Source organism: Marasmius oreades, chromosome 3, assembly GCF_018924745.1.
Source record: "Marasmius oreades isolate 03SP1 chromosome 3, whole genome shotgun sequence".
NCBI classification, from domain to species: Eukaryota; Fungi; Basidiomycota; class Agaricomycetes; order Agaricales; family Marasmiaceae; genus Marasmius; species Marasmius oreades.
The window spans coordinates 1,119,964-1,142,282 of record NC_057325.1 but is presented as its reverse complement, the minus strand read 5'-3'; the positions used below and the strand labels follow the sequence as shown (position 1 = coordinate 1,142,282).

The following is a 22,319-nucleotide window of genomic DNA, read 5'->3' as shown; positions in this document are numbered from 1 at the left end:
GGCACATTACAACCCTGCGTTCTCCAAACTTCAGAGGGAGTAGGTGAGCCTTGGAACGGCGCTGAGGTGAAATCGTTTTCCCTGCCGCCGAAGCCATTAGGAACGCTGATTTGAATAAGGCTGTAACTTAGAATGGACCACGGGAAGTCTAGACAGGAAATGATCAATATCAGGGACCGATGACAATATATTTGACAGGGGGGGTATGGAATAATTGCCGTGATGTTTGAATGCGTACAGTAGCACGATGGTTTGGGTGTCACACTTGGAGCTGAGCTATGTAGCATGTATATGAGCCAATTGCAGATGTTCTGCAGACGTGAACGATACATAGTCAACATGGTGCGATGAGGCCATCCGAGCAAATGACCTCTCTGTTCTCCTGCGTCCTCTTCCGGAGTAATGGAGACTAGTCAGTGCGCTGGCCGATGTCCACGCAGGTTCCCGCCTGGATACGTCAATTTCCGTTCTTGCCGTTTGGGGTCAGAATTCAAAGACATTGCCTCTGCGAAAGTTTGATATGCCGTGAAAGATGGAGGATAACTTGAATGTGGTGGAGGGGGAAATTTCTACGAGGTTCATCTTCGGTTCAACTGCGACCTCCTACCAATAGTAGAGGTCGGTGGGGTTTCTTATGAGCGTTAATCGGTCTACTATGTCAAGACCATTGAGATGGGAGGATAGTACGAGGATCGGTCGGTAATTTCGTCTGTAGAATCCCACAGTCGACGACAAGTGTACGAACTGCCTCAGCTAGTGCAACGGACTAGTCTGGTAAAGCCGAGTCGGAAATTCGAATCGGAGTGTTTTGACCCAAGGATCAAAATGTTTCAGACGTTGGGCGTCAGGATATCCGCGGTGGACGACTTCAGCGATTCACGGGGCTAGCATATTCGAGAACACAATGAGTCCTGTTGCCAAGAGCAGGTCATCAGCGCTTCAGAGCTTCAGCCACCACTCGCCTGCTGGACGGTCTCCACCTCTGAGCAAGTTACCCAATGTTTCCTATCAACTTCGCGGGAACGAAACCGCCATATTGGAGCGGAAGGTTCAAATTGCCTACACGATTGAAAAATAACGTGTAAGGGTTATCAATACTTATCAGTTGGTTCACAAACGATAAGAGCTGGATTGAAAATCGCGAACCCCCGCAAACACCAGCGATACACATGAGAATAGCGATAGGGCGACAATCAGATGAGTCGGTAGACGTAGGTGTACAAGGTACAGAATTATACTCAGAACGTCACTGGAAAGCAACGGCGAAAGTTTGAGCGGATGGGATAGGGATAGGATATAGGCTCACAATCAAGTATTTTTCTTCAACAAACTGCTCCTGGGGGCAAGCTCACGCATCTATATAACTGGTCAGATCATATTGTTTCTCCCAATGGATGAGGACAAAACGAACATTGGGCCGCCAATGCTCTTGCAGCATTTGGATCGGTTTTTTGGACCTTCAAGGAGGGGGGAAGAAGGATTAAAATTTAACAAGGATAATAGTGAGGTTGCCAGAGAGACGATAGCTTACAATCGAGCTATGTATGTCGTAAAGTCAGCAATCAAGTTTTTGTGGATAAAAGGTAGTGAACTCACATCGGTAGAGCATGAGATTGGTTTATCTGAGGACGTGAACATTATTACAGTTAGACAAGGTGAGAAACATCGAAAGAGGGGTTAACTGACCACCATAATTGGGTCTGGCGGAAACCACAGTCAAGGCAATTGCAGAGAGGATGAAGGCGACAGTAGCAAATCGCATAATCAACTAGAGAGAGATCCAGAGTCGTGAGTTTCACTGCGGGGTGGGGCCGCCTTTTATACGTTTTGTGGCTGGAGGCTGGAGCCAGAGGAACATCGACCTCCTGAAAACCCCACAAACCGTACTGCGGGCGCGGCGCTGAAGTGAATTGTATTAATGAATCAGGGATGAAGAGGTTTAGTGCTTCATGAGGGCTAGGTTGACAATAAAAAGTGCCAATATTAGTTATACCGGGACTGCCAAGTCTTGACAGGGTATGAGGTTCCTTGCCGCCCGTTGACCGACAGACAGACTCTTCCCGCTTTAAAGGCCATTCGGAGAGCGAGAGAAACTGAGCGAGTCGGAAGTGGCTGCGATAGAATTATAATAGAAAGACGAGAGTAAAAGTAAAGCTTCCAGTTGTCCGAGCGTGACTCAGAACTGGGGTGTCATTACCGTTTGTCGTGACCACGGTCCTACCACCACCACCGTTTATTCTATGGCGCCGGTACCCATAGTGAACGATGATAACGCCTCTATAAAGAGTTCCAAAAGTCGACATCTCAATGGAGCTTCCGACAGTGAAGCACACTCTCTTGTCATCGCATCTCTACGATCTCAAGTAAACGATCTCTATTCCCAGGTCACCCAACTCAACAACAAGCTCGTGAAGTCCTACGATAGAGTTTCCGACCTTGAAGACGACCTCCATGTAGCCTCTGCAAACTTACGTTCATCTTCACTCAGAATCTCCCAGCTGGAACTGGAACGCACACAACATTTATCTGCCCTCAACACCGGTCTTTTAGTCGAAAAGTCCCAGGTCACTGCCGAATTGACGCGACTCATGGAAAAGGCTACAGAAGAGGCAGCACAGCGCGGTCAGGCCGAAAGCGCACGCGCAGACATAGAAAAGGACCTCGATGATCTCAGTGCTAGCCTTTTCCACCAGGCCAATACTATGGTTGCAGAGGCTCGCTATCAAAGATCCCTCAGCGAGCAAAAGGTCATCACCGCAGAACAGGCATTAAAGGGTGCAGAAGAGGCCATTGCTATCATGCAACAACAGATGCAGGATTTGCAAGCCGAAAAGGAAGCTTCAGAGACAAAGATGCAGGAAATGCAGATCACCATGGGGAAAGGGAAATGGTCGGCGAGGCAGAGTACCGGTCATCCAGCGCCTTCGATACGTCTGCTTTGCAGTCATACGCCGTATCAAGAGTTCCTCTTATTCGTCGCTCATCTCCGTTCCGTGCACCCAGCAGCACCCCAACAACCTCCTGCCATGACCACTCTACTCCCTATACCATTCATCTCGCGACTCATGACGGAAGATTCGTTCGTACAACCATCATTCATTTCATTCCCTATTCTGACTGTTTAACAGAGAACCCACTTTGCGACTTGACCTCGCCCCATCTCTCAACTGGCTTTCCCGCCGTTCTGTTCTCGCCGCCATACATAGTGGTCAACTCACAATTGAACCTATTCCCTCTGCAATGCTTTTGCAAGAGTCTCAATCTAGTTCCAGTCCCGGGAACAATACTGTATCTTGTGCATTGTGTGGTGCTCCCATATTTCCATCTCTACATACCCCTCTTTCTCAAACCCGCATTAACTTGCCTTTACAAAATACAAGCACGACCTGGTCAACGTCGCTTTTCAAGCGACAATTGAACGGATCAGCCACTAACTCCCCACCTCCTTCACCTGGCCATCCGCCCCGATCAGGAAAGATAGGTACGGATAATCTCCCTACACAAGTCCACATATTCCGAGTATCCCCTTCAACGTCAAATACCAACGCCCTTCCATCGGTTTCAGTTACTATTCCTTCACTTCCCATAGCCCTCTCATACTCTGTTTCATCAACTTCATCGTTACCTCCACAGCCACCACAACATCCCACCGCCCCACACCACACCAGCACTCCCTCCCAATCATCATCATCAGCAATATACCCCCTCTGTACATCTGGGTGGTGTCTCCCACGCCTTCGAGCAACGTGTTCTTTATGGGCATTTGTCCGTTCTGGGATCGTGGAGAAGGTGTGGGAAGAAGAAGTGTCTAACGTTCCCTCAGCTGAAACGGCGAGTTCGGGAATCACCATAAAGAGCGAGAAAGTAGCTCCTCCCACACCTCCTCCTCGAAGGAGAGGTTTATGGGGTATGGCTACTGCTCTTCAAGAACGTGCGGCTAATTGGAGTGAGGGTGATAAGGATAAGGATAAGAATAAGAAGGAGAAGGAGAAGGAGAAGAAGGTAGCCGTCCCCCCACCTACTCCTCCAAAGCAGCCTCAAACTACAGAGAAGAGATTACCCGCGGCGGTGCCAGCTACCCCACCTCCTGTGCACCCTGTAATTTCAAGCCTCAACGTCAACAACGCGTCTTCAATTTCCACACCCGGGTCATTGTCGTCTAGCCCGACAACGACAACTGCTGCCGCACCACCACCGTTACCCAAGCGGAACGAAGGGAGAGCCAGAGGGAATCGACAGAGCCTCGTTATGGACAAACCTTCGGAGGAGAGTGAGCCAACGGTGCTTTTTGCAGTTCCTCATTCTCCTACTGCTGCGACTCTTCCCGCTGGTCCCACTCCCGACGATACCACTACCACGACGAATGAAGAAGGCCCGTCTGCGTCCATAAAGGCAGATGATACCCAGCCGTCTCCTGCGAGGATACCTCTACCAGAGTCTAGACCAGGTACACCGAGTACACCTGTTGTTGCAAGCAGTGGTCTTAATGCACCTCCTCCCTTACCTGCACGAGCTGTAGCCCGTGGACCGAGACCGATGAGGCCACGGCCGGGCTCACGACCTGTGACACCTACACCCACTGCCGCAGCGAATAACAATGCCAATGGTAACACCGAAGAGGAAGGGGAGGGAAAGAAGACGGAGATGGAGACGGAGAAGGAGAAGGAGGAGACTGAGACAAGGATGGAAGGTGGGGGAGATGGAGGTAAACCTGACAAAGTAACAAGCGAAACCGAGACAGTGCAAGAAGCGTCTGTGACTATAGAGGAACGGGCGACAACGATGGCGACGGCTGAGGAAGTCGATGCTTCTTCCTCAACTGCACATGCATCACCTTTGGCTTCGGCTTCGGCCGGTGATGAGCAGGAACGGGATACCGATGCTTCAGCTGCGTCAAGTGGGGGTTCGGGTACCGCTGGTGAGGATACGAATCCGAATATGGGGACGGAGAAGCATGGACCATCTAGGGTTCCTATCTCGGAAGTGGTCGATGTAAATGGTGTAGGTACGACTGCCTCAGAAGATGGTGGAAGTGCAGATCCTCCTGTACATGGAGAGAATGAGCAATCTAAGACTCAGACGACCACGACATCCACTCAAGCAGCGGAGGAAGTAGAGGGAAAGGAGAAGGATACCGTTGACACGAGTAAAGAGACGGAAACACTACAGGTGGAGCAGAAGAAGGAGAAAGAGAGTGAAAAGCAGGAGGACACTGGCGCTGATACAGTTAAGACTGAGAAAATCGAGGACAAGGGTAAAGACGATGTTGTTTATATCGGCGATTCCACTTGGGAAGAGAGGACGTGGAAGGAGGTTGTGAGACTGAAGGAAGATATGTTTTGGGCGAGGATCGGGGGGCTGAGGGATTAGATTTACATAATTGATTTTAGTTGTTCTGGATGTTCCTTCTTTACGAAGATATTATTGTCCATCTACATAATCTTGACTAGAACATGACAGAGCATGGCTTGTTCTCTGTATTCCATACGAGCCAGAAGGCGAAATAGTTCAAACCTGGATCATGGACATTTCCGGTCCCTGAACTGCTCCCCTAAGGTGTGTTGTTCCTCTTTGTTTCGTTTAGATACCTTGATCTTCAATCCTTCACCTCCATCAAGTAGGAGACAATCCGACCAAGTCCAAATCCGCTCTATCTTCGCACCTGTCCAGGTAACAACGAAGCAGCCATTAATGCCAACCCCGCCAACCCAGCTAGGACATAATATACCATATATCCTCCAAGGTATCCTTTCTCCATCGACACCGAAAATAACGAGGTAGCTAAGCCAGGACCAACGGCTCGGCATATACTCACGGATAACTGGGAGAATCCGTTCGTCACACCAAGCGAAGCTCGATTTGGTGAGGATGCCTGGATGTAGATGAATATGGCACCTGAAGTCCAGAAAGTTGTTTGGTCAATGAATATCTAAGTGAAGCAACCGACCTTGCTTACCACCTGCAAAACTTGGTAAGACAAACAAGAAAATCTGAATGCCAACGACCACCCAAACCCAAGCCGTAAGTCCCTGGTTCGCCAACACAAGATACCTCATCACAGGAAACGTTAAAAATATGGGGATAGCGGACCCGATCCCGATCGTAAACGTCGTCTTGGAGCCTAACCTATCGTGGATCTTCGCAAAGAAGAATATCTGGATGAGTCCCATTAATAAGCCAATAATGGATAGGATCTTTCCGATACTGGCTGGAGAAAGACCCAAACCGCCTAGTTCGATGGGTGTGGAGAAGAACAAGGGTTGGATGGCTCGAATAGCGATGTCTACGAGACCGAGGGAAGCGTAGTTGCCTGCCGAGATGAGGACTGCCGGGGTTCGGAGCAGTGCTAGCAATGGTACGGGTTTTTCATTATCAATATCAAACGTGTCGTTAGTAGCTTCTGTGGATGCTGGAGATGGTTCCGGTTGCAAAGTAACAGTTTGCAGCGTCAGATTGGCCTTGCTCTTTCGAAAGTTGAAAAGTCGCGATATCGGTATCGCCGCTGGAACCGTTTCCTTCAAAAATAATAAGGTGACGATCCAGGCGATTGCGGAGAAGATGGCGGGAACAGCGCAAGGCAGGAAGTAAGGATACTCTCTTAGAAATTTAGAGTGTCCGAATATGTTAGGGAACTGATCAGCGGGATGGGACAGGGCGCCGCCGACAAGAGGACCTAGAACACCTCCGGTAGACCAAGCAATGGGCATGTACCCATACGCCTTGGAACCAGCAAATCACGTCAATTTTGAATCGGTTCATGTTTTCAACCACTTACCTGCGATAGATTTGTGGAGTCGGTGATCTCTGCCACGATGCTAAAGAGGAGACGGTTAATAAGTTTGGGACGTGAAGGCACAAAACAATGACAACCTCTTGATGATTCCAATGTTCCCGTCTGATTAAGTGTAGGCCTAGTGAGCCTGGTTGTATTAAATGTAGTTTATGGGTAATACTTACTGAGAGCGCCATTTAAACCTCGACTGCGATGACATGAATCTGATCGGTAAAAACATGGCGCGCTGGGATTTATCACACACCTCATGACAAGTCCCCAGAAAGTCTTGGAAAGTCCAAAGCAAAACATGGACACAGACATTCCGAACAAACCAATCAGCAGGACGGGCTTTCGCCCAAATCGGTCGGATGTTCGTGCCCAGTGTAGAATTGTCAAGGCTTGGGTGAAAAAGAACAGAGATTGCTATCGTTAAAAATGCGCGAAGACCCCAAAAAGTTAGCCAACTGGCAAAAAACCACAGTAGCCTCATGTACCAACAGCCCGACATAATGCCCTACTTTCGATTCTTCTCCATGTGTAATTCCGATGTCACGAATCAACTACGAGCAAAGGTTATTGACAAGACCATACAATCGCTATCGTTTAAAACGGACCTGAGGAGCGAACGGAGAAATGACTTGAAATGTTAAGGGTTCTGTCAGCTGAAGAAACAGAACGAGAGAGAACTGAAGCCACGGAAGCGGAGTGCGCTTGACTTTTGGCTTTTGTGAATGTTGTTGCAGTAGCGGTGTTTCCTCGTCAAACTGGGGAGGCATTCGTGTGTCGTAGAAGTGGAAGTAGAAGTGACGGAGATGGGGAAAAGAGACGGTCAAGCCACGGCCGGGGTGGTTTTCTATTTACAGCCCTTTGCATAAAGGTTGAGACTTGTCAATTAACGACATTAGGGCTAAGGGCACCAAATTGTTAGATTTCTATATAGAATACATGGTTGATCAGTCTCAACCTTTATGCAAACGGCTGTAATGCTTTTTTGTTCTCCAGCAAGATTTTTGTATCCATTAGGTGGCTTTGGAAGGCTTTCATGTTCAATTTTTATGCTGATCAGAGTTGATGAGTGTTCGAGGTCAAGGCATACGTTAATCTAATCTCTAATCTAATCCGAAACGAAACGCCTTAAAGCTGCTTTGTGACACTGAAGGAGAATTTAGGTACGCACGCGCTTTGTCGCTCAAAAAGTTTTGCAAAATCATGCCGTATGAGAAGTGTGGAAAACCCGAACGGTGATTAGACGGTACACCGCCTATCCACTCGAGGGAATAATTCGATTGAGAAAACAAACCGAAGTAGAAAAGAAAGAGGAAAAGGTTACACTGGGGATACAGACTATGAACTACAGCGGTGAGAACAAGAAATATACAAAAGAGTCCTACTAAAGGAAAACAGATGGGAAGCGAGAGATGATTGTAGTGAGATCGTCTAAAACCCTATGTATTGGAGTCCTAAAGCTCCTCTGATAGGGGCGTTTTTGAGAGATGCGTGGAGACTTGTAGATTTGTTTAGGAGACCTATGGGGACCACGAGTCCGTTGCTTCTGGCGGTGCGCATTGGTCCTCTTATTCTCGGACGCTAGGACCTTGGCATGAGCTGAATAGGAGCGCCGTAGTGCTTCGGTATCCTACAGAACACGCCACCATTAAGTGAAATAGGTCTCAGACACGAAAAGGAACAGACTTACCACACGCTGTGCTAACTGCTCATCAAATCTCTCAAGACTCCTTGTGGCATCTTCTGTGTCATCGACGGAGGAAAATGGCCTACGAGTGGAACGGTTTCTCCAAATAATGCGGGTGTGAGCCGGCCTCGTCACGTCTAGCACAGAAACTCTGTTCTGGGAATTAGAATCCCAAAGGCTGCGGGTCGCCCTCGTCCATAATCCAGCCGTCATATCCCACCAAGCCTCTTGCTCCTCACAAGCCTCGATGATAAAAGGTTCGACGTCTCTCTCTTTCTCCGTTTCCGTCGCGTCACCAACTCCCTCCATGCGATGATTCGGGGCCGATAAATTCATGCTTTCTGACAGTGGAAACGGCTGTCGAAAGGCAAGCATCTGACCACAGGTCGTGCACCAATCTGGAGGAGGGAAGCTATGATACGACTCCCGCATAGCTGGAACATTCAAAGACCGCGGGTGAATTGCGTTCAAATGCCACTGAGCTTGAGGCTTCGACACGAAAGAGTTTGAAGGCATCTGATATCCATCAAACGACGGCGATGGTGTGGTGGAAGAAATGTTGAAGGCGGATATAGTGGAGACATCAGCAACCCGGGTAGACGTGGGTTGTATATCTCGCATGGGTTGGGGTGGAACGAGGCTGCTAGCAGTCTAGACGTTCATGAGTTGATAGAGTAACGCAAAAATAAGAAGGGAACGCACGAAGACGTCAATTTCTTCAGGATCAGGTGAGGTATCCATCAAATCATTGCTCAGCGGAATAATGTCCATCGGAGTGGCAGTGTAGTAGTATGCGGGAGGTTGTGGTTCTGGTGTTGGGTATAGCGAGGAATTGGACAAAACGGGCAAAGTTGTTGCTTCGGGGTTGTAGTATACAGCCGTGGCGTCAGCAAATCTCTGCGTGTGGGAAGCTGACTGCAAGTTCAACCAGTCTCGAACTTTCTCCGGCTGAGTTTGTATTGGAGTTCCACTACCGACTTCCCCGTCCCTGCTGGATCCCTGTACGAACTGCGGTGCGACGTTCGGTTGGTGTTGTGAAGGGCTGTGGACAGAAATTAGGGGATCAGAACACACCAAGAAGAGGCGCGAAACTAACGGATTCAATGGATTGAAGGCCTTTTCTTGCGCGTTCATCTGCTCTTCCTCCATCTTCAAACCGAAAGGCCCCGCGCAAGGCCCAATAGCATCTCGTAGGAAACGTTCGGCCTGTTGTTTGAGGTCCTGCTCCGACTTCCTTTCACTCTCTAAGTTCCTTTGCGGTGGCTTTTCCGACTGCTTCTCTGCGCAAGTGGTAGTGATGCAGACTTCATCATTGTCGCCCTCTCCTTCGGACACGACGCTGCCACGCTCCGTTTGCTCGTCGATTTCCGTCGCTACCTCCGTTCGTGTTTCTTCATCTGGCTCTGTCGGTGTCTCTTCGTAGACTCGGTCCTGTGGACTGTCAAAACGTTCAGAAACTATTTGATCCGTTAGAAGAGGGTATTACCGTCGTGGGGCTTCTGAACGAAGTGTGACACTGTCAGCAGGCCGTGGTGTTTGTACAGTTTGTGAGTGTAGGGGGCTAGACATAAAGAAGGGAAGGTCAAGACGTGTGATACCGTAGCTATAGAAATTATGGACGTACTTCACTATTGCCACAGGGAGAGAAGATGCAATCCGACTTTGGCAAGCTTCAACATATAAAAATATTCAAGATGACTCGCGCCACATACCGTCGCTCTTCTTGCCTAAACCTCTTCTCTCGTCGCTGAATTGTTTCTGCATGTACCTCCCATAGGGACAGATTTCGCCTGCGTGGCTGCCCCTGTTCTTCGTTCGCATCCCCTCGGTGTGGAGGGGCGATTGGCTTCCTAGGATATAGAACTCTCTGTAGGTATTGTGGGGTAGGTCGATGGCGCCTCGTCCGGTCACGCTGGTTCCTTGATGAGGAATCGCCAAGCACAGTATCATGTGTTCCTCTAAAAGCGGGCATTGCTCAATAAAACAATTTGAATAAGAGGTGTATCCTGCGTTTCAACGGTCGGTTGGTTGGAGAGACCCAAGGGAGAGCGACCGTGGAAAGCAGTAGTTCTGTAGATCAATAAGACTGTGGCCACAGCTCTGGCCACTATATATACCGTTTCGATCGAACGCTTGAACATCTGAAGAATGCAGGTGGACCCTGCTCTGCTTAGGCCACCTAGAAGAGGAAATTTCCATCTCTACACGAGGCAATCTTTCGTGGTTAGTCATCACGCGTATTGTTTTCTCGTTTGCCCGGAACAATAGAAGATCGACGATTGACGATTGACGAACATCAGTTTTCGTATAGTGCGTGGCCGGCTCGTATAAAGTCAAACCTGTAGAAAGTAACTGGAGGATGATGAGCGGAAAATAATAAGTGGATCGTACCGGTAGACTGGATGCTCAAACGGTCACATGTGGTGAGAACAACAAAAGCAGCTTGTACCTCTGACATAATGATGCTTTGACCTAGTACTTGCATGAAGACAGCCGACCTGAACAAAGGAAACGTCGGAGAGATTATAGTCACTCCAACTTAAGCTAGCAGAAATTACACATACTTTCACAGATTGACTTCTAGCAACGAACAATTTTAAATCTCACTTTCCTCTTCTATCCATCTTTGATGCCTCTTCACAAGCTCTGCCACGATGTCCTCTTCGATTTCTTTCCCCTGTTCAACAGCCTGTGGATCGAGTCTGAGCCAGGTTGCCACGCTAGTGGATGAGGCTTGTCCAGAATCTGGTTCGCCTCCCGCTGCTTTTCTGTCACCTTCAGCATTTGGAGTAGCCGGTAACTTTCTCGAGATGAAGACGACTTCGAACTTTCTTCTATTCAAGTCATTCCCGATTACGACCTGATGACCATATCGTTCCAGCGCAGCCCGCGCTTTCGGGATGAGCAGTGTTTGGTCGGTTTCGAGCTACGAGTCGGTATCAGATGAGCTTGATCTGAGGAGGAAGTCTGGTAACCGTACCTTGAAAGAAACGATATATCCATCCCTTGACCATTCTTCCACCATCGGCTTCAGTATCTTGGGTACTTGATCCATCTCAATTGATAGGTTTCCCTTGCCGGATTGGATTTTGTGCTCAAACTGTTTAGAGTACATGTCACTGGGACCCATCGATTCAGTTATAGATATGAACATACCATCTTCCGTCTCGGCAAAAAGAAGTCACTGACCGCTGCAGCGAGATAGTACAGGGCCTTGCGCTTCATTGTCGAGAGCTCCTGACTCACAGCCCTTAACAACCAAAGATAGTCATTTACAGTGACGAAAGTCAGTGTATGAAGAATCCCTTCATTCTGAACAGACTTGTACGCGGAGAGAATTTCAAGCAAATGCGCCTTCTTTGAAGGTGTTACGCCAATGGTCGGATCATTCCCAATGATTTCGAGAAAATCGAGAAACGGATTCGTAGAGTGGGAGTAATGCCTGCTGAAGGGTTGTAAACTGAACTGACGGTGCATGAAAATGACCGCATAGCCGGCTTGAAGGAAATATTCCGCAGATGTCGCGCCCCTAGTTCCTGACATTTGAGTTCAGAAAATCGAAGGTCTTTCTATAAGTATGAAACACGCACCAGCACTGAAGTTATCCAGAAATCGAACTCTGGACAAGCCGACGCATGAGAGCTATAGTCTCGATTTAAAAGGTTGCTTCTCTCACACATTCAACTCCAACGGTACTGTCGTTCCTCCGCTCTGGACGAGATTGGTTTGAGAAACGAAATCGGGGTCGGCGAGTGCAACAGTGGGTAGCTCACAGTCACCAAAACGACTTTCCGACCCTTTCCTGCTTGCCGAGACAGGAATGCTCGAACACCGTCAATGTCATGTTCTAGAGTGGGCGGAGGTGGTTGAGTGGCGAAATAGGATTCAGCTGAGAAAGGTCCAGATGAGGTACTCGTTGTGGTTGACATGGAAGAAATGTTTTTGGTAGTTTAACGTGCATAACGATAGGCCTATCTGTACATGTTTGTCATCGTCACAGATAGGTCAGTTACAGGCCTAATTTCGGGCGCCCAGCTCTGACTCAAAACGTTCAGGAATGTGCATTGCCTTGCAATCCTGAGTATTTGATTCGTAAGGAGCTACTAAATCGCTATATTTTCCACCATGCTGGAATGGGCGGATTCTTTGGGGAACAGGCAACTCAAGGGAAGCGAGCGTCTGCATACTTTTAGAGCGCAAGAAAAATCCGCCGCCGTACAAGTTCCAACGTAACTTGCCTCATTGAAACCGGATGTCCCGATTTTCTTGTGCGACCATCTGAACGGGGTACATATCTAACTGAAACGTGTACGGCGTGAGATGAGGACAAGACTTTTTTCTGAACATCCAAGAAGTGATGAGCTGTGATGTTGAACAATGAAATTCAATGGAACTGTGATGGGACGGGTAGTGCTAGCCGAAGGGGATATATCTACTGCCTCGCGTCCAACACGCTATTCAAACAGACTGCAATGCCCCAAATTTGCCCCAAGTTCTTGTGCCAACAAACGGACCCTGTAACCTATTCACCATGAGGATTGAAATATTGAAATCTGAATGCACTATCTTGCCAAAGAGCTTGAATAGTGTGTAAATGCATCCTCTTCCTCAACTGGGAACGTCAGGAATGTTGGATCACGAGAGTTTCAGAATCAGGAGCATCAACGACCCGATTACGCCAAAAATATGCAAGTAAGTTCGGGACCAAGGAGGGCCCGAGCTGGGGCAAATCAACCAATTAGAACACAGGAGGACCTGGCGGTGTAGGCCAGCCGAGCACCCCGGTTGAATAGGAAATTTCAAATTCTGTAACGAATAGTATGGGGGTGCGCGGTGATTATGGGCTGTGACACAAAGGGATACTTTCGCCGCCTATAATTATGCGTTGACGATGTTTGTCGCGACTATAAAAGGCGGTCAGTAGGTCCGCCTGCCTTCACTTGTTTCTTCCCTTCATACCATCACTCCTCGCCCTTGTTTGTATCGCGATTTCTATATCTCCCTTTTTCCTGTTGAATTTCTGCTTCCCAGTCATCAGCGATCATGTGCGGGATCTTCGCGTATTGCAACTACTTGAAGGACAAGGCATGTCTTTTTTCTCTTCACTCCTCATCCAAACTCGCCGAGTTCAATTGGTATTTCTCATTGTGGGAATGGGGTTGTTTAACCTCAGTTACGATGTGGAAGTTCTCACAACCATTAGTCCTGGATCACATCGATGAAGAGATCCTCCTTTCCATTGGCTCGAGTACCCTGATCGCATACATTTTGAATTGTTTCTTCGCGTCAATTTTTTGAGATTTCCAAGAAACTGACTTCAACTGCAGCGTCGTCAAGAGATCCTCGAAATTCTATGCGGTGGTCTTGCTCGCCAGGAATATCGTGGTTATGATTCCGCCGGTCTCGGTATTGATGGAGACGAACCGGGCGAGGTTGTGTTCTTCAAAGAAGTAGGCAAGGTCGCGGGTCTTCGCAAGCAGATCGCCAGTTCCACTATCGATGTCAACAAGATCTTTGCGTCTCAGGTTTCGATTGCCCACACCCGATGGGCAACTCACGGACCTCCTTCCACTATCAACTGCCATCCTCTTCGTTCCGATCCCACATCCGAGTTCTGTGTCGTTCACAACGGTATCGTTACCAATAACGCCGAATTGAGGACCGTACTTCAAAAACGAGGCTACACTTTTGAATCTGAAACCGACACCGAAGTGGTCGCCAAACTGTTGAAATACGTTTACGATTCCAATACTGGCAACAAACGATTGTCGTTCATCACGTTGTCCAGGACCGTCTTGAAGGAACTCGAGGGCTCCTTCGCTTTTGTCATTAAATCGACTCACTATCCCAACGAGGTCATCACTGCCCGCCGTGGTTCGCCCCTCTTGATTGGCGTCAAGGCTGAGAGTAAACTCAAAGTCGACTTTGTTGACGTCGAGTTTTCTGGAGAGTCTGGAGAAGGTGGCGTTACCACTGATGCCCGTAAGTTGTTGCCACTGTTCGTTCCTCTATTGAATTGAAGTTTTGTCAAGTCTCCCCTACCACTCCTAGTTTCCTCGCTCCTCCCACTGGTTCTCGTATGCGCCGAAGGTCCCGTGCGTTTATGTCCGAAGATGGCCTTCCACAACCCATCGAGTTCTTTGTCGCTTCTGACGCGGCTGCTGTAATCGAACACACCAAACGCGTACTCTACCTCGAGGATGACGACATTGCCCACATCTCCGAAGGCCAGCTTCATATTCACCGATTGAACCGCAAAGACTCTGGCGATGTTACCGGCTCTCCTGTTCCGTCCACACGAAGCATCGAGACCCTCGAGCTTGAAATTGCTGCTATCATGAAAGGGAAATTCGACACCTTCATGCAGAAAGAAATCTACGAGCAGCCTGAATCTGTCGTCAACACCATGCGTGGACGCGTCAACTTCGACAACAACAAGGTTACTTTGGGTGGTCTCAGGGCCTACTTGCCTATCATGCGTCGTTGCAGAAGGATCGTTTTCATTGCTTGTGGCACCAGTTACCACTCTTGTATCGCGACAAGACAGATCTTCGAAGAGTTGACAGAGATTCCTGTCGGCGTCGAGCTCGCGTCCGACTTCTTGGATCGTAGAACCCCGATCTTCCGAGACGACGTGTGCGTGTTCCTCAGTCAGAGTGGAGAAACTGCCGATACCATTTTGGCGTTACGGTACTGTATGGAGAGAGGTGCTCTTTGTGTGGGTGTGGTGAACACTGTCGGTTCTACCATCTCTCGTGAGACTCACTGCGGTGTGCACATCAATGCCGGCCCTGAAATCGGTGTTGCCTCCACCAAGGTAAGCATGGTCTGCCCGCACCCATACTTGGTACTCATTCGTCACATGCTAGGCCTATACTTCTCAATACATTGCCCTGTTGATGATTGCTTGCCAACTCTCTGAAGACCGAATTTCCTTCACCCCTCGACGAGAAGCAATTGTGCAAGGCCTGAGGGAATTGCCCAGCCAGATCAAGGGCGTGCTGGCTTTGGACGACGAAATCAAGGAGATTGCTGATCTCGTTAAAGGAAACAAGTCGCTTTTGCTCATGGGTCGCGGATACCAGTACGCTACGTGTCTGGAAGGCGCCCTCAAGATCAAGGAAATCAGCTATATGCATTCTGAGGGTATCCTTGCCGGAGAACTCAAGCACGGTCCCCTTGCCCTCGTCGATCAGTCCATGCCTGTGATTATTGTCATGACCAAAGACTCCTTGTACCCTAAGGTGCAGTCAGCGTTTGCTCAGATCACTGCTCGTAAGGCACGACCCATCGTCCTATGCAATGAGGGTGATGAGGGTATTCCTGCTGGCGTGAAGACTCTCAGAGTTCCGAGGACGGTCGATTGTCTCCAGGGATTGCTGAACATCATTCCCATGCAGTTGCTCAGTTACCACTTGGCTACGGCCCACGGTCATGACGTTGATTTTCCTAGGAACTTGTAAGTCATTTGCCAACTTAACTTGTATATTTCAAGTGATGGCTAAGTGTCTGCTTTCCTACTCATAGGGCCAAGTCTGTAACAACCGAGTAAGGTGATACACACCGTATGGAACTCCTTTCCTTTGCCCACTTTGAACCACGAACTACAATGCACCTTTACGGACCTAGACTTTTTCTGTTTTCGTCTGTTTTCGTTTATGACTGGAAGACTTCTGGGTGGACTAAAAGTAGCTTGCGTTACAATGCGAAACAGTAGTTAAATAAATGGACATTAAGAATTCATAATATTGTTCGTTCGCTCTGCGTTAAGAGTTGATTTTGGTTGTGTATCGTGGTACCGCATGCATTGCACCCACCAACTTTGTAGTCTCGGGTACGTACTAGGGTCATATATACTGGACTAACCCGGTTTTCTGACTCGGTACTCGGCACTATTTAATACATAATAAAGACACCGTCGTCGAGGCTCCCGAACCGTACATGAGCACTACGATGGTTGCGCTCCCTGATATCAAAGACGACGTTGCTTTTATTACAGGCGCGGCATCCGGTTAGCATGTCTTCCAATTGAGCGTCGTACGCGCGCGTACCAGTGGTCATATCCTCATATTCACGCATTTTTTGATTAGGAATAGGGTATGCTCTAACGAAGGAGCTGGCGACTCGTGGGTACGTCGAGCACACTCCGTGGTCTTGTATCAAGGTTGATGCTACTCTAGAGCTCGTGTTATTATCACGGACATTCAAGAAACTACGTGCCAGACTTTGGCTTCGGAATTGAACAGGGAAGCTGGCGAGACGTGTGTATATCATTTATTCATTCTCTGAATCGCAACCAACATGCTCTTTTCAATGATAACAGCGTTGCTGTTGCTGCCAAAGTGGATACGACTTCGTGGGATGAACAAGTAGCTGCTTATGAACTAGGAAAACAAACTTTTGGGCGAGTGGATTACTGTATGTTGCACACTTGAGAGTTCACCATCGCAGACAGTTCCTCAGTTTCTCTTTTTTACAGTTTTCGCAAATGCAGGAATTGTGGAGGCCATGTGGATACCTAGATTTGAAGCCGACAAGTTTGATGTTGAGACACCAATCGAGAAACCCAACCTCAAAACCACTGAGATCAACTATATAGGACAGCTAAACACAGCTGCCCTTGCACTGCAAGTCTTTCAGAGACAAGAACTGAACCGACACGGGTTCCGGGGAAAGCTAGTTTTGACGTCGTCAATATATGGATTCTTCCATAGTGTCACAATGCCGATGTACTGTTCGTCCAAGTCAGGCATCTTAGCTTTCACGCGATCTACATCGGATTTACACAAGGGTAAAAACATCACAATAAACTGCAGTACGTGATGTTCAATTCTACGCGTTCAATATCCTCCCTTGACTCGACCACTCAAGTTTGCCCCAATGCGACTCCGACGAACATCGTGCCTCCGGATTTCTTCATTGCCTTTCGGGAGCAAGACGTTTTGACGCCACTCGATTTTGTCATCGAACAATACATTGTCAGTAATATTATGAGCCTGCTTAAACATCATACGGAAGCGCTAATCCATACACCTTGTCTCCTTTCAATAAGTCTGTCCTCGGTGCCAGCCAGGATAACGGTAAAGCGATTGGAGTTTATAAAAGGAATGCCTGGGATCATCCCCTGGATACTTACAGGAGGGAAGAAAACCGGGCATCATATGGGCTGATTGACGATGGCGTGGCGAAGGCGTTTGGATACTGGGACTAGCTTCCCAAGTTTATATGCAACGCTTCCGGAGGTAATTGTACCCTACCATCTAAGTTGGTGAGTTTCTAAAGCAATCTGTGGGTTTTTTCCCCTTTTCGGGCTTACCTCTCTTCTTCAGTAACGCCCGATTCTGTATCTTGTATGTCTGGGTAAAACAAGTTGGTGAGATACTGGCAGAATGACCATTCGGTTTTTTTCAACTGCGTTGCAAATCGCCACTGCTGTTAGGAACAACTGTTTCGACGGAGCACTTGTTCTGTAAAATGCCTCCCTAGACTCTTCGCCGCAAATTGTGAAACCTAGACCGGTAAGGCCACAAGGAGTTCGAGAAAGGTGCGTGTGTGTAAGGACATGACATCAATGAGCTGTGACCGACTTGCTAATAATGGGGTATGAAAGTTCTCCAACTGCTCCGTCCTTGAAGGCTTGGGTGGCCGGCTGCCACTCCTCTAATCTGGCTTGCTGGATCGCAACGCCAATCAGCGGTCGGGCCTCCTGCATCCACTTTCCAAATCGACCGACCATCATTGCCGTGGAAGTGTCATTCGATATATGCTCGATGATGTTGCCAGCTGCCCACACATCCGCTTTGTAGGGATTCTGAGGACGGGCAATGTCTGGGTCCGTATACCACTGTTGTACTTCGGGCGTAACGGAATCGCCCAATCCACAGTTTACTAAAGGCTCCTTGCCCTCTGAAACAAAGATCTGCATGGCCCCTCCAAGGTCGATAAGGGTAAGAGTCTCCGTAGTACGATCAAGTGCAATGTTTGGAAACTTGACGTCGAGGTGTGCGATGTGATGAGAATGGAGAAAGGAGAGAGCCTCACAAAGCCCCAGAGACACGCGAATGATGCTTTCATCGGTACCTAGAATAAAGTAATCTCCATAGTTCGGAGCGACGAGCATGTAGAGATCGGATTCTCCTAAGCGCTGGATGGGGTACGGTGGCGTGACAATACGATGACTGCCGGGGTTGTGGGATTCTAAAGCCTTGCAGATGGATGGCTCGTCCGCTGTAATGATCTTGGCATAGACGGCCAGACCAGAAGTCACTGAACTGAACCTCGCCACGGGGCCCTGTGAAAGAAGCTTCAACTTGCGACAACTCATAGAAAGAGATGTACTGTCATTGACCCGGAAGTCGGCAATCTAAGGAGAAATATTAGTATAACTAAAGAAGTACGTACCAGAACCTGTAAATAAATTACAGTTGCATAGAACACCTTTTGAGGTATGTGCCTACCAATTTTTGTGTGGGGAGGGTGTGAGGTTATTGAGATATGAATTTTTTAATGAGGGGGTGTCGAAAACGTGGCCCCACGGCGAAGTCGGAAATTGCCGATTTAAGCGACGTCGCTGTCGTCACACAATCGCGCTCGTTGAAAAAGTGTCGATATCTCCTCGAGTTCCCAACCAAAATACACAATAGGGGGCTCAAAATGAAGCGTAGATAAAGGTGAATATTATTTAAGCTAATTCAGTCACAAAGGATACACTTTTCCGCTTCAGATACTGGTCTAATGCCTCCAGCTCATCAACATTCTCAAATGGCTCCCAAGTCTTATCTCCATCATCCCACCAGACCCGAAATTGCAGCTTGTCCTCAACACGACGATGTTTCTCAATCTTCTTGACACCAATTTCCACCTCCTCACTGTCATTCTCACTGGTCTCTCTGTCATCTTCCATAGGCATATCAACTAATTCCCTGCTGCTGTCATAACCATTGTCCCTGAGCTCCTGGGTCAATATATCTGCAATAGAGACATTCCCAATCTCATATTCATCATCACTGTCATCGCTGTTGCTCTTGGCAGAAAGGGGTGGAGTGGTGTGAGAGGCAGCTGCTGAAGTTTTGGCAGGACTGGTCCCTTTGTTAATTCGACGGGGGCGGGGTCGGGGTTGAGATGGCTGGGGGGGTGGAGATAGTGCAGAGAAGTCAAAATTTTCACCTGAAGATGATTCTGATACCACGTCAACTTGACGACCCTTTCCTTTGCCGCCCTTTGCTCTGCCACGCCCTTTACCTCGACTCTGACCAGCACCAGCACCTCTAGCTCTACCCCGAGCTTGACCTCACCATTTGCCATGATCCCCACTGGCCTCTCTGATCAACTTTTCCAATTCTTGCTGTCGAGTTTTCAGACGGTGTTGGAAAGCCTTGTGTGCAACTTTAACTTCCTTCAGTAGATTTTTGGCCTTGAGCCGCCAATCCTCCTTCGCCAACTCCTCTAAGGCCTGTGCATCAGTAAGATGTCGAGCACGCCCCTGTGCATAGGTTTTCTTCTTTGTCTTACCCTTCCTCTGTGCAACCTCCCGTAATCTAGCATTCTCCTCATCCATCAGTACCATATGAGCATATGAACGATCAAGCTCAGTGCTGGCATGCTTGGCAGTCTGAACAAGAAGGTTGATATATTCCCAGAGCTCCTCTGGTGGTGCCTCATTGTCAGGGGGATCGGGAAGAGCAAGTTCGAATTTCTGAATCTGAAGGGACTCAAGTAGATTGTTGCTAGTGGCTGTGACTGATGTGCGTCTGCTGGTGGCAGAAATGTTTGGGCTGTCAGTTGGGGCAGATGTGACAGTGAGAGGGATGGGGGTTGCGACTGGAACTAGACCAAAAGGAAGTCGTGCAGGAATAGGCTGGGATGATTGAGTAGTAGTATTCTGTGCAGGTGCGTAGGCTGTAGTAGGGATGATGTTGCGGTTAAAAGGGTGAATTCCGGTCTTTTGGAATGCAGAGGTAATGGTGGTTCCCTTCATTGCACGTTCCCTGGCTTTGTGATAATGAGAGAGAAAGTTTGCTTTTGAGATGGTGATCTGCTGATCTGCCGATTCCATGACAATCTGCTTCCGTGCACGAGCAAGAGTAGTGATGCTGATGTTCGGTTCAGTCCGGTTCACCCACCACTTTTCCCGAACCCCGAACCCGAACCCCCTACCAAGTCCCCGAACCTGGACCGAACTCGGACCGCACTGTCCGAACAGGTTCGAGAACGGTTCGAACCTGTTCGAACCTCAGTATATATAAAGTGTTTTTCTGTCAATAATTTCAATAATTTTGCTCAAAAAATAATACTTCTCACCTTGTTCAAGCCTCTGTGAGCCTTGTGATAGAGCAATCACGGTGCAATAGCCGTTCTGGAGGTCGCACTTGGTGAAGGAGATGACTGTCACATTTAGTCACACCTTCCTAATCCTGCTGATGAACTGATCGGCAACTGATAAGAGCCGTCCGAGAGCCCGTTGATGCTCCCAAATAGGGTCATTGTATATTTATCTTCCCAGGAGAAGTTGTTCAGGCCCTACCAACCCCAAAGTCAACTTTTTTTCATCAAATTTTGAGGCCTTGTACTTTCAAGGTTCGAACCAGGTTCGGACCACCTCCAGACACCTGAACCTCGAACCCGAACCTCCTCCAACTCGCCGAACCTGAACAAGAACCGGACCCGAACCTTATGTTCGGTTTGGCGGTTCGGTGTTCGCACCGTGGTTCAGAACCGAACATCGGCATCACTAAGCAAGAGGTGAAAAGACACAAACATCACATGGCTGCAGAGCATGTGTAGTATGGGATGGAAGACAGAGAATATGAATATTATTTTTCTCTGCCGCATTGCAGAACTCGTAGGAGCAGTGGCTGTTATGGCCATCAAGAATAAGAAGTGCAGGATACTTTGAGTGGAGCCCAAAGTCCTTCCTCCGACGGCGGACCTCCGGAATGAAATCTTTCTTCAGCCAGGTGTATCCAAGTTCCCGATCTGTCCAGCCATTGGGAGATGAAGCTACACTATAGTGGGATAGTTGAGTGCAGCACAATGTACAGAATTAATAAATGGACTGAAGACCCACCTTGCACCACTGTTACATACATGCCGGACCGATCCGGACCGACGTGTCACAATCACTTCATCCTATTCTTACTTACTCCACTTACCTTAATCTCCGTACTACCCATTAAAGCCTAGACTATCGGCTTGGGAGTCGGCGGTCCGAATGCGGATCCGGCTATTGGATCCGTCTCGGACCTTGTACATTTCTATCCTATATAAGATGTACGACTTAGTAGTTACATTCTTCAGAATTAAACTCGACTCTGGTTTCCCAGTGACCTGGTCTAAGGCAGTTCGACTCAGGGAGCCGTTATTCTCTTTAATCTCCTTCACTCTCCTCGTTGCTCTCCGACACACTCCGATCAATTCCGTTTCTTTCCTCTCCTCATCTTAGATCATTCCTCTTTAGTATATCCTTCAGTACATATCTTATATCTAATCTTATCGTTTCTCCCTTCGGTTCCGTTCGGTTCCGAGTCATTCCGCATGTCCTTAACAACCACCAGGATTATCTCGGGACCATTCTGCATTTGTCCAAGCACCTTTAAAGATAACTGTAGGCTTCATACTGGAACCATCCGCAAACACCGTCTCAATAATAGTTATCCACTCCCAACATGCGTTCAATGTTGTGAATGCTGTTTTCTGATCACGATCAACAATAACCTTCTGTGCCCCAACATCTGCAACATTGACCCCCTTCTCATCCATGTTAGCAATCATACCCAGATGAATCTTCAACCCATCTCCTACATCTATGACTTCCTCCAAGAGATCATAGAACTCACCAACAAGGGTAGGGTT

At 48.3% G+C, this 22,319-nt stretch overlaps 7 protein-coding genes across 7 annotated transcripts; 3 read left to right on the top strand and 4 right to left on the bottom strand.

Annotated features, from left to right (window-relative positions):
* Positions 1 to 2,240: 2,240 nt before the first annotated feature.
* On the top strand, positions 2,241 to 5,370 carry E1B28_005683 (uncharacterized protein; the record flags this gene model as incomplete). The annotated part of the gene is made up of 2 exons (XM_043150259.1): positions 2,241 to 3,079; positions 3,129 to 5,370. The coding sequence occupies 2 exons, from the start codon at positions 2,241 to 2,243 to the stop codon at positions 5,368 to 5,370; spliced, it is 3,081 nt and encodes a 1,026-aa protein (XP_043011346.1).
* A 121-nt stretch (positions 5,371 to 5,491) lies between these two features.
* E1B28_005682 (uncharacterized protein) lies at positions 5,492 to 7,857 on the bottom strand. The gene is made up of 9 exons (XM_043150258.1): positions 7,740 to 7,857; positions 7,390 to 7,682; positions 7,270 to 7,335; positions 7,038 to 7,198; positions 6,958 to 6,980; positions 6,871 to 6,895; positions 6,776 to 6,815; positions 5,957 to 6,719; positions 5,492 to 5,895 (listed from the first exon to the last, which is right to left on the bottom strand). The coding sequence occupies exons 2-9, from the start codon at positions 7,549 to 7,551 to the stop codon at positions 5,651 to 5,653; spliced, it is 1,485 nt and encodes a 494-aa protein (XP_043011345.1). The 5' UTR covers positions 7,552 to 7,682; positions 7,740 to 7,857; the 3' UTR covers positions 5,492 to 5,650.
* A 308-nt stretch (positions 7,858 to 8,165) lies between these two features.
* On the bottom strand, positions 8,166 to 10,440 carry E1B28_005681 (uncharacterized protein; the record flags this gene model as incomplete). Its single annotated transcript, XM_043150257.1, has 7 exons — positions 8,166 to 8,411; positions 8,472 to 9,119; positions 9,171 to 9,510; positions 9,565 to 9,906; positions 9,955 to 10,029; positions 10,093 to 10,128; positions 10,181 to 10,440. The coding sequence occupies 7 exons, from the start codon at positions 10,438 to 10,440 to the stop codon at positions 8,166 to 8,168; spliced, it is 1,947 nt and encodes a 648-aa protein (XP_043011344.1).
* A 624-nt stretch (positions 10,441 to 11,064) lies between these two features.
* E1B28_005680 (uncharacterized protein) lies at positions 11,065 to 12,397 on the bottom strand (the record flags this gene model as incomplete). The annotated part of the gene is made up of 6 exons (XM_043150256.1): positions 11,065 to 11,394; positions 11,449 to 11,568; positions 11,625 to 12,004; positions 12,059 to 12,087; positions 12,145 to 12,179; positions 12,242 to 12,397. 6 exons carry the CDS (start codon positions 12,395 to 12,397, stop codon positions 11,065 to 11,067), a joined length of 1,050 nt encoding a protein of 349 aa, XP_043011343.1.
* A 1,114-nt stretch (positions 12,398 to 13,511) lies between these two features.
* GFA1 (glutamine--fructose-6-phosphate transaminase (isomerizing)) lies at positions 13,512 to 16,020 on the top strand (the record flags this gene model as incomplete). The annotated part of the gene is made up of 5 exons (XM_043150255.1): positions 13,512 to 13,553; positions 13,796 to 14,450; positions 14,501 to 15,285; positions 15,338 to 15,927; positions 15,996 to 16,020. 5 exons carry the CDS (start codon positions 13,512 to 13,514, stop codon positions 16,018 to 16,020), a joined length of 2,097 nt encoding a protein of 698 aa, XP_043011342.1.
* A 389-nt stretch (positions 16,021 to 16,409) lies between these two features.
* On the top strand, positions 16,410 to 17,679 carry E1B28_005678 (uncharacterized protein; the record flags this gene model as incomplete). Its single annotated transcript, XM_043150254.1, has 7 exons — positions 16,410 to 16,479; positions 16,559 to 16,598; positions 16,649 to 16,729; positions 16,792 to 16,886; positions 16,948 to 17,283; positions 17,340 to 17,446; positions 17,521 to 17,679. 7 exons carry the CDS (start codon positions 16,410 to 16,412, stop codon positions 17,677 to 17,679), a joined length of 888 nt encoding a protein of 295 aa, XP_043011341.1.
* A 357-nt stretch (positions 17,680 to 18,036) lies between these two features.
* Positions 18,037 to 18,792, bottom strand: E1B28_005677 (uncharacterized protein; the record flags this gene model as incomplete). The annotated part of the gene is made up of 1 exon (XM_043150253.1): positions 18,037 to 18,792. One exon carries the CDS (start codon positions 18,790 to 18,792, stop codon positions 18,037 to 18,039), a length of 756 nt encoding a protein of 251 aa, XP_043011340.1.
* Between the last annotated feature and the right edge of the window lie 3,527 nt (positions 18,793 to 22,319).

What these genes read in the sequence shown, in the direction of transcription:
- E1B28_005682 (XM_043150258.1), bottom strand. Translation starts at nt 7,551, where the DNA reads ATGCCTCCCCAGTTTGACGAGGAAACACCGCTACTGCAACAACATTCA. An exon ending in TTCTGGGGACTTGTCATGAG is followed by an intron (nt 6,981 to 7,037) that starts GTGTGTGATAAA and finishes ATGTCATCGCAG; the next exon opens with TCGAGGTTTAAATGGCGCTC. An exon ending in AACATTGGAATCATCAAGAG is followed by an intron (nt 6,816 to 6,870) that starts GTTGTCATTGTT and finishes TCTCCTCTTTAG; the next exon opens with CATCGTGGCAGAGATCACCG.